This window comes from Salmo salar, chromosome ssa17 (genome assembly GCF_905237065.1).
Source record: "Salmo salar chromosome ssa17, Ssal_v3.1, whole genome shotgun sequence".
Taxonomy (NCBI): Eukaryota; Metazoa; Chordata; class Actinopteri; order Salmoniformes; family Salmonidae; genus Salmo; species Salmo salar.
This window is the reverse complement of record NC_059458.1, coordinates 58,747,322-58,757,346: the sequence shown is the minus strand read 5'-3', so window position 1 is coordinate 58,757,346 and position 10,025 is coordinate 58,747,322. Positions and strand designations below refer to the sequence as shown.

Here is a 10,025-nt window from a genome sequence, read left to right as displayed (position 1 = left end):
CCTGACCACACCGATCACAGGGGAAAAAACTGAGTGATCCCCTGCTGCTGGTCATCACTCGCATCTGGGATCCAGGGAAGAGAGGCGAAGAGGGAGCAAAGGGAGGGGATGACAAGGTAAATGATACGTGTACAAAATGTTACATCACTTCAGGTCTCAAGAGTAAAAAAACTAAAAGACACAAATGTACAGTACCTCTCTTTCTCTTTGTGGGTGTTCTGGGGTACAAACCCCGGTTGGGGTCTGAGTTGCTGTGCCTGCGAGTGACAGAGTGGGGCTGTGCGAGGGGTTGGTTGCCCTTTGGTCTCCTACTAATTTCACGAAACTCATCTAAGCTCAGGTGCCTTCGCTTGGCTTTTCCTGAAACATCACCAGGGCTGTGAGTACATATCTACATCAATGCTACACTCCCTCACACAACTTCATGACACCAGTCCTGTGTTTTGGGTCAGTACTGAGGAGAATGTGTACCGATTAACATAGAGTTAAGTTTACAGATGGGTGACATGCATTAGCAAGTTACAGTAACTGGCTAGCTAGCAATGGCCATTTACCATCCTCACCCAAGCAGCATTACCTTTAATGGACAACTCCATCATGTTGTTTCAAGAGCACCTGCTGATGTCCAAAAATACAAAAACAAGTCTTTATTTTTCCAGAACTGGTTTGACAACATTATTTGGGTTAAACAATTATTGAATAATGATGGACAACTATATGATTATCCAGAATTTATGAGAACACACAATGTTACATTCACTCCTGAGGAGTATCACATTGTTGTTAGAGCTGTCCCTAAAGGTGCTATTCTTCTTTTAGGAGAATATAACAATACTCCAAGTGCAACTGTTTATGATTTTGTAGCCTCAATACAATTAGAAGGAATTTACATTTTAAACTATAAAAATGTAATAACATGTATATAAGGAAACTATGTCAATATGTTACTATTCCCTCTGCTGAAATGTACTGGAATGCAGCCCTAGGACAAGTGAACTGGAACAAAGTTAAGTTGTTGTCTGGTAAATATTGTATATCTAATAAGGTGAAAGAAGTATCATACAAACTCATTCATAGAATCTACTGTAAAGACCTTTATTATACAGATTTAAAATAGCTATTGATAACAAATGTGTATTTTCTGGTTGTGACCCAGAAACTCGACCATTTATTTTGGGACTGTTCTTATGTCAGAAGATTTTGGTGTGAGTTATTAGATATTATTTTAAAAGAAACAACTATTAATGTTAATCTGAGAGACTCTGATATTGTTTTATTTTGATCCAAATGATATGGACCCTGATTTAACTTTCATTGTTAATTTGTTTATCTTTCATAGAAGATTCTTTATCCATAAAATCAAGTGGGCAGAGAACAAACCCCTTTTCACATTATTTAAGATATAATTTAAATAATATTTTTTAAATTATCAATAAATGTAAAAACAAAAAAGCAATACGCACCATAAAAAAGTATATAACAAATTGAAAATGAATATTGATATGTAATACCCCTGTCTGTTAGGTTTATGTACTCTTGTTTGTATATTTCTGTTCTTTTGTATTTTTTGTGTTCATAATATAAAAAAAGACCTGCTGATGTCCAATCATCCGTTTCCTGCTTTTTCAAAAAATAAAGTTCTCTAAATCTTAGCGTATATGCTACATGCTAGCGTGAGCACCCAAACAACCCTAGCCTGCAACTTCGCTTGTGGATTTAGCTGGAAGACATTCACATTTTTAAATACTATTGAATATTACTGATATAATGTCTAGCATTCGTTGTTGTTAACACAGCTAGCTAAGCGTTTATTGGCTACTTGGTTCTTCTTTGGTGAATTTACTTAGGATCAAGTTTAATGTGTTTTTGCTTGTACAACGCCACCTATTGGTCAGTAGGAGAATAGCAAAAGAGTCAAAAGAAAAGTAGGCCTACATGTTGCTATAAGAATAACATGTTTATTGACATCAAGTTCATTCAATTACTGTTAATTGCTGAATAAAATGTGAGGATCAGCTGCATGTCAGCTTTATACCAGCAAGGAGACATCTACATCTATACCTTGGTCTAACAGAGCATTGGTGTGAACTAATGGATGTCAACATAAATGCACCGACATGCGCAAAAGTATTGCCGTTGCAAGTAACATCTTTCAAGGCACATTATTATAACAGTACCTTTTAAAAGTTATTTTACAGTAAAGCTCAATCAGCCGAGTTAGTGAAAGTTGGGAATGTTCCAGTATGTAATCAGAGTTATCATTTAGAAATTCTATATTCGTAGTGTAACAGAGAGACTACAACAAAAGGAGTCGGCAGCCTAATACCCTCTCCCTCTATTCCCATCCATCTAGTCTACTCTCTCCACTTTACTTTCTCTCCCCATCCTTCTCTCACTGTTTGAGCACTCGGAGTTCATTGGGTTTAAAGAAGGCTTGGGACATCCCCATGCCGTAGATGTAAACTTTAGAGTCCACCACAATCTTCTCCTTCTTCATCAGGTCTGTATGGGGGGGGAAATCATGCAAATATGATCTCTTCAGGTAATCACTAGCAGAATATAATAACAGTAATAATATGCTTTTCTGTCTCAAATTGGATTCCATTATGACTTAAGAATTGTGTTATTGTGAAGAAGAAACTTCAAATCGTTGCTCACCATCAATTTCCCTCTGGAATTCATCAAGAGGTAGAAGAAGAACTTCAACAAATTCTGGAAGTGAAACAGAGGCCATAATAAGATTTAGGCCAATGTTATTCTAATAGTAGAAAAATAACTAAAAGTGTGATAAAGAAAATAATATTTACCTCCATCACCTGGAAACGAGTAAAAGAGAGGGAGGAAAGCAGAGAAATAAGAACAAGTTCAGGAAAAACATGTACAATAAAAAACATGTTCTAGATTCATAACATTCCAAGAGTGTGACCCCTAACTTACCCAGCTGCTGTGTGGGGTTGGTGTTTTCGAGGTCATCTCCATTGATGTTAACCATGACGATCTGTGTGGTGCAGTTTGAGAGGCCAGGGTCCAAGCAGGTCACTGCGAGGTCAGGAGGAGCGGGAGAGGAAAGGGAGTTCAAACTTGTAAAACTGGCCACTCAGAAGATCACAGGCATATTGAATTTGTCTTCGCTGATGGAACTGGTACATGGACATAATCTGCACTGTGTTTTCAGCGTGTGTGTTCATAAGACCTTACCTGGGGTGACTCCTACCACCTCCCCCTTGTAACCAGTCTCCTCCTTCAGCTCTCGCAGAGCAGCAATCTCTGCACTCTCATCCTCGTCAATCAGACCTGAGCAACAGCAGAAACACACACAGACAGCAAACACGGATATCAGAACACAGCAGGAAAAATACAGCAATGACAGGCCTACATACACTGCGTCTGAACAGAGTTTTGAGATGTGACCGTAACCCATGTCACCTGCAGGGAACTCTAGGGTATAGCACCCCATTGGTGGACGGAACTGCTTCACCATGACAACGCAGTCTTTGTGGAGGGTCCGCTTCAGAAGGGCGATGATCCCCACACCTGGAATATAACTCAGGAATCAATTTCTATAATGTCACTGCTTATCCATCAGTATGAAATGTATGTACACACACCATCTGCTGCATTGGCCTGTCTGGTTGTCCTTTTCGTAGTCTCCCAAGTTCTATTGAAAGAAAAAAATGAATTGTAAAATGGAGAAGGGAAAAAAAGGTGTTCATCAAAGGTCGCTTATGGAACTCATTGAGCTGTTCCATACCTTGTGTTTCCAACAGGGTCCACATAGGTGGTCTTCTCAAGTTTCAACCATTTCCCAGATGCAATGACCTGAAGAGAATACCGTTGAGTAATGTGATATAGCTAAACTTAGAGACTCTTGTAATATTGTCATTTACACCACACAATGTGCATGATATTGTATCATATCTACCTCCTCTTTTACAATGTGAGGTATGGTTGTCGGTTTGGGAGGGCTGCTCATCTTTCCAGTACTGTTCTCAGGAAAATGGATGGAGGATTTAGTTTGTATGCCCAAATCCAGAAAAAAAATGGATTACATGCATGAGTTCATAATTAATAGAGGTATATGCAATGCAGATAGTTATAAGGCATGCATTAAGTTTATTATACATAAACTTCATCGCAGGCCAGTTTTACCAACTTTTATTGTCCAACAGAAGAAAGTTGCTAGCAGCATGGCAGAAGCAGCTAGCTAACTAGTCTGATTAATCAGGCTGTAATACACAATTAATTGGTATATACAACCTGAAACAAATGCCTGCAAAAAAATGGTGTAAATGTTCCTTACAAGCCAGAATGCTAAATAAAATTACATTTAAAAACGTACTGTACCTGTTATCTGCGGAAATAGTTCCAATCGTTTTTCCACCATTCATTTTAGAATCCCTTAAAATAAGGTGTGTTTCATGTAGGCTTACCCTGGCGTGACGTTTTGATAAACATGCAAATCTCTCACGGATAAGGTGACTATTAATGTATTCGGATCTAATTATCAAAACGTCACGCCTTGGTAAGCCTACACAAAACCCAGCCCTTATTTTAAGTGTTTCTAAAATCCCCTATGGGAAAAATGAATGGTAGAAAAAAATGATTGGAACCATTATCCTTTTTGACAGCTAGGTTTTATGGGTATTATGACTTATACTGTGGTACTCTATATGGTTCGGTTTGGCACCTAGGTCATTTTACATTGGCCATTCTGAATCGGGGCTGGATGGAGAATATTTACACCCTTTTTTGTGTGTGAATTTTTCATTGTTTCGTTTTTTAATTCGAATTTCAATCTTAACTTTTTTTAGATTCGGAATATACAATTTTCATGGCACGCTTGGTTAAATAGTTAGACGAGAGAACCTAATATCCCACATAAAACGAACTTTATCTCGACGCTGAACCGAACCATTTAACTACCAGCTCACTAAAATGTCGGATAAACAGTAATTTAGACAAACCGCACAGAAAACCGGTATAGCAAGTTAATGTAATTGTATTCAACATCCTGGCGTGTAAAGAACATTCACACTATTTTGTAGGCATTCGTTTGAGGCTGTAATTTTGCTAACTAGTTAGCTATATAATATACCAAGTAATTGTCTATTACAGCCTGATTAATCAGACAACTAAATTAGCTAGCTACCAAGCTCATTTCTAGCGGACTAAACTAGACTCCACTCCATGGTGAAGGAAGTTTCTGATGAACTTCAAACTTCCTTCACCATGGAGAGGAGCATGGTCCGCTAGCTCATTCCTAGCAAAACCCACATGCTGTTATGTAAGTATTCTTAAAACATATCAATATATATATAAAAAACGTAGTTACTTCTAAACTGGATACATGTGCAGTACTCACATGAAGATGAAGTGGTTTTAGTCACAAGTCAAGTTAAAGAAGTAAAAAATAAATAAAGCCCCCAGCTTTGATCACGCCTACGTGTGCAACGCACAAATAATCTCCCTCTTCTGTAAAATATTATAATACAATAGAGACGGTCTACAACCATTCCAGATAACCTAACCTGAAATATAATTCAATTAAAACTCGGTAATAAATGCAAGCCATTATAATGTTGGTGTTATGGAAAGGTTGTAACTACATGAAACCAATATTAATCGCATTTTTCTTAGGGGAACTATATGTGGCTGGACTCACTTCCGGTAAATCATTTGCAGTATGAAGAAGGAGCAAGTTGTAAATTGTCAGTTTTCGGTCTGGTATCCGATATTTAAGAAGCATACTATCAAAAGGTGAACTCCTTAACTTGACCAGCACAGTCTCAGATATGGTGTTGATCTCGTCACTATCAAATAAACACTGGTTGTGATATCATGTGGGTAGCTAACGTATAGTTGTCTGTTTAGCTAGCAAGCTGTGTTAGCCAATATGATGTCACTTGTGTGTGTGATACCCGTGTGCGTCTGATATTGTAACACAGCCAAACTGTACTTTTATTAGCTAATTGTGAATTATCACAAACCACACCTGTCCTTTACTGTTATTAAACATTTGAATTTGTTAGAAGTGCCAGGTGTAAATGCTTCTGTGATGATATTGTCATTGATGTTGCATCAGATCAATCTCTACCTTTGAGACTGTTTGTTTTCTCTTATCAGTGGTCAACACTAGTCTGATAGTTTGTGTTGTGTAGGCCTAATGTTTGGTGTTATCTTTCTTTCAGTTTGATTCTCCCACTGCCTCAGAATGTAATAGATTATTTGCTGGACGATGGAACACTAGTAGTTTCTGGAGGGTAAGCATAACTTTACTTACCCTTAAAGCACATACATCTATTCCCATACACTGTCACTTATGGGCAATTCCCATGGTAACGGAATTACATTTACATTTACGTCATTTAGCAGACGCTCTTATCCAGAGCAACTTACAAATTGGTGCATTCACCTTATGATATCCAGTGGAACAACCACTTTACAATAGTACATGTATATCTTTTTTTTGGGGGGGGGGGGGGGGGTTAGAAGGATTAGGGCAGCGAACAGGGCAGCAAACAGTTTTGACTGGGCTGAGCGGGAACTGTGCTTCCGCAGAGGTAGGGGGGCCAGCAGGCCAGAGGTGGATGAACGCAGTGCCCTTGTTTGGGTGTAGGGCCTGATCAGAGCCTGAAGGTACGGAGGTGCCGTTCCCCTCACAGCTCCGTAGGCAAGCACCATGGTCTTGTAGCAGATGCGAGCTTCAACTGGAAGCCAGTGGAGTGTGCGGAGGAGCGGGGTGACGTGAGAGAACTTGGGAAGGTTGAACACCAGACGGGCTGCGGCGTTCTGGATGAGTTGTAGGGGTTTAATGGCACAGGCAGGGAGCCCCGCCAACAGGGAGTTGCAGTAATCCAGACGGGAGATGACAAGTGCCTGGATTAGGACCTGCACCGCTTCCTGTGTAAGGCAGGGTCGTACTCTGCGAATGTTGTATAGCATGAACCTACAGGATCGGGTCACCGCCTTGATGTTAGCGGAGAACGACAGGGTGTTGTCCAGGGTCACGCCAAGGCTCTTAGCACTCTGGAAAGGAGGACACAATGGAGTTGTCCACCGTGATGGCGAGATCATGGAAAGGGCAGTCCTTCCCCGGGAGGAAGAGTCGCTCCGTCTTGCCGAGGTTCAGCTTGAGGTGGTGATCCGTCATCCACACTGATATGTCTGCCAGACATGCAGAAATGCGATTCGCCACCTGGTTATCAGAAGGGGGAAAGGAGAAGATTAATTACTCAGAGACACCAATTTTAAAATTAAAATGTATGCCCAAAACAAAAAAAACTGATTTTCAAAGTTTAACAAATCATAAAACTTTATGCACAATGACTACTTTGAACAATTGACACAGTAAAAAAAAGTAATAGCATAAATATTGTAAAATCTCCCTCAGTTTTATTCTGTTGCCCAACTTTGTATCTGCACAGTTCTTCCAGTAAATGTGTTTTTGTAGAATTTTCTGTGGAAATTGTTGAAAGTAGTCCTTGTGTATAAAGTTCAAAGTTTAAAAAAAACTATAGAAATCAATGGTTTTTGTTTGGTATACATTTTAAAAGGAAAAATCTTAGTCTCAGCGTAATTCCGTTACCATGGAATTGCCCTTATACTCCCTGATAAAATCTCTCCTCATACCAGGGACAACAACACTCAGCATAACCAGACCAACAACAGTGACTCAGAGGAGGAAGACGTTCAGGTAATTTTGCTCCAGACATAGAGGTGCACTCCATCTCGCTCTCTAGTAAAGTAGAGACTGAAAAGGCAGGCTTTATGCTCAATGCTTGGCTGTTTGATTTACTGATTGATTATATTTTCTTCTCTCAACAAAATTAGTGGTCAGATGATGAGACAACCACCACTGTAACAGTAAGTGATGTAGATAATGTGAAATATTATCAATCCGTCTGCATATAAGTTTTGTCAAGTTTGTAATATGATATGCATACAGTGAAGATTTGTTCTGATGCTTTGTTTTCCAGGCTCCAGAGTTTCCAGAATTCAACTCTAAAGTGCTGGAGGCCATCAACACCCTAGGTGGGTGTGTCTTTCCCAAACTGAACTGGAGTGCACCGCGGGTGAGAGACACAACCCTCTAACGCCATCAATTTAAGGTTAAAATACTGTCCACAGTGTGTCTGTCTGAGTGGTAATTTTGAGTGAATAAGTGTGTGTGTGTGTTTCCTTCTCTCCTGCAGGATGCTAACTGGATTGCTTTGAACAGCTCCCTGCAGTGTCAGAGTCTGAGCGATATCTTCCTGCTCTTCAAGAGCTCTGACTTCATCACCCACGACCTCACACAGCCGTAAGAATCCCCTCCACTCGCTCACACTCTCACAATCTCACTTGGGCTGTTGCGATGACCGTATTACCACCACACCGACAGTCATGAGTCATGACTGCAGTCAAATTCCACGTGACCGTTGAGTCACAGTAATCTCCTATTATGCACTCTGGACATGCGTTGATAGTACCCAACTCACTAACGACCATCAGGTCCTAATGACCTGGTATTCAGGGCTCTATTGTCCCTCCATCAGCTCGCTAATGACCTGGTACTTAGGGCTCTATTGTCCCTCCATCAGGACCTAATGGTCTGGTACTCAGGGCTTTATTGTCCCTCCACCAGGTCCTAATGGTCTGGTACTCAGGGCTCTATTGTCCCTCCATCAGCTCGCTAATGACCTGGTACTTAGGGCTCTATTGTCCCTCCATCAGGACCTAATGGTCTGGTACTCAGGGCTTTATTGTCCCTCCACCAGGTCCTAATGGTCTGGTACTCAGGGCTCTATTGTCCTTCCACCAGGTCCTAATGGTCTGGTACTCAGGGCTGTCTTTTTCCTCCATCAGGTCCTAATGATCTGGTGCTCAGTGCTCTATTGTTCCTCTAACCACTCGGACATCAATGCAAATCAAATGGAAAATCACATCAACCACTTATCAAAACAGTATGTGCTTTTAAAACTCACCTCACTGTGATGATCAATTTGGAGAAAGTTCAACAGGTTGAAACTGAGTGAAAAACATGGTTGTTGTGGATGTTGTTTCAAAGCTAAATACAACAAAATGGACAGCGCTTTCTAAGGTGATGATTCATTTAAAACACCCATATATAACACCCATATATATATATATATGAGCCCAAGCTCCCCCCCAAAAATGAATTAAAATGTTTGTGCCTTTTATACAATACATAGTCTAATAGCCTACCGCATATTACGCACTATAACATTTTTTATGTCTTTGGTGCATAATTGGTCTAGCCCAGAAAATTAAACAAATTCTAGTTATGCCTTTGAATGTGGACTGTATTATTATCCCTACTGAATGGACCTTATGCTATGCTCCAAGTCTGAGCAAGAACATATAGGCCACTGATTGTGCAGGGCGGCTTACAGAGTTAGCCTACAGTTATAGTGAATTTGATTTTGAATAATGGGGCATTTTTTTATATTTTTGTATACTTTTAACTACAGAATATCTCACCACCATGCGCCTCCTCTCTCTCTCTCTCTCTCTCTCTCTCTCTCTCTCTCTCCTTCCTTTCTCAATCGCGCAGAGAGAGGCTGTAAACAGTTTAATTCAGTATGTTTAGTTGGGAAAACATGTTACTATCGATGTTCCCGATCAAATTTCACTTGGTTTCCCAAATGAAGCACTGGGTAGCTACAGGAACAGGGTTGGAGAGCCCATAGCATACAGAGTTGGGGTTGAATATCACCTGTCGCGCAGCAAGAGGCTGAATGCTCCTCAAACAGTGGTTGATGTGTGGAGTTTTGATGGTTGGCACTAAAAAGAGGAGGATTCCAGCTGCTTCTATATTTATTTCTCAGCTGCTAATTTGACGCACATGCTCCGCTATAAAACAGGAGTAGCCTACAAGCATAATTGAAAAACGAACCGCGGGAAAGTGGCCTCTATTCGCTATTCGAGTGCATACGGATGACGTCTTTTCCCCCTGCCCCTGTTCCTACCCATTTGATAATGGGCCATTCTAAATCGAAACAAATTTGACATATTAGTAAAGACAT

General features: G+C 40.3%; 2 protein-coding genes across 4 annotated transcripts in view; one reads left to right on the top strand and one right to left on the bottom strand.

Annotated features, from left to right (window-relative positions):
- Positions 1–1,936: 1,936 nt before the first annotated feature.
- nudt5 (nudix (nucleoside diphosphate linked moiety X)-type motif 5) lies at positions 1,937–5,450 on the bottom strand. Of its 2 annotated transcripts, none has more exons than XM_014153069.2 (10): positions 5,333–5,450; positions 3,923–3,983; positions 3,752–3,819; positions 3,609–3,658; positions 3,427–3,534; positions 3,199–3,294; positions 2,938–3,039; positions 2,808–2,816; positions 2,659–2,712; positions 1,937–2,502 (listed from the first exon to the last, which is right to left on the bottom strand). In XM_014153069.2, exons 2-10 carry the CDS (start codon positions 3,971–3,973, stop codon positions 2,393–2,395), a joined length of 648 nt encoding a protein of 215 aa, XP_014008544.1. In that variant the 5' UTR covers positions 3,974–3,983; positions 5,333–5,450; the 3' UTR covers positions 1,937–2,392.
- A 187-nt stretch (positions 5,451–5,637) lies between these two features.
- Positions 5,638–10,025, top strand: part of LOC106576189 (cell division cycle protein 123 homolog) — a 19,101-nt gene continuing 14,713 nt past the window's right edge. For both annotated transcript variants that reach the window (XM_014153170.2, XM_045699832.1), the window contains exons 1-6: positions 5,638–5,757; positions 6,189–6,260; positions 7,633–7,693; positions 7,831–7,863; positions 7,977–8,072; positions 8,193–8,299. In XM_014153170.2, the coding sequence (XP_014008645.1) occupies positions 5,684–5,757; positions 6,189–6,260; positions 7,633–7,693; positions 7,831–7,863; positions 7,977–8,072; positions 8,193–8,299 (443 nt within the window). In that variant the 5' untranslated portion in view covers positions 5,638–5,683. The remainder of the gene's footprint in view (positions 5,758–6,188; positions 6,261–7,632; positions 7,694–7,830; positions 7,864–7,976; positions 8,073–8,192; positions 8,300–10,025) is intronic.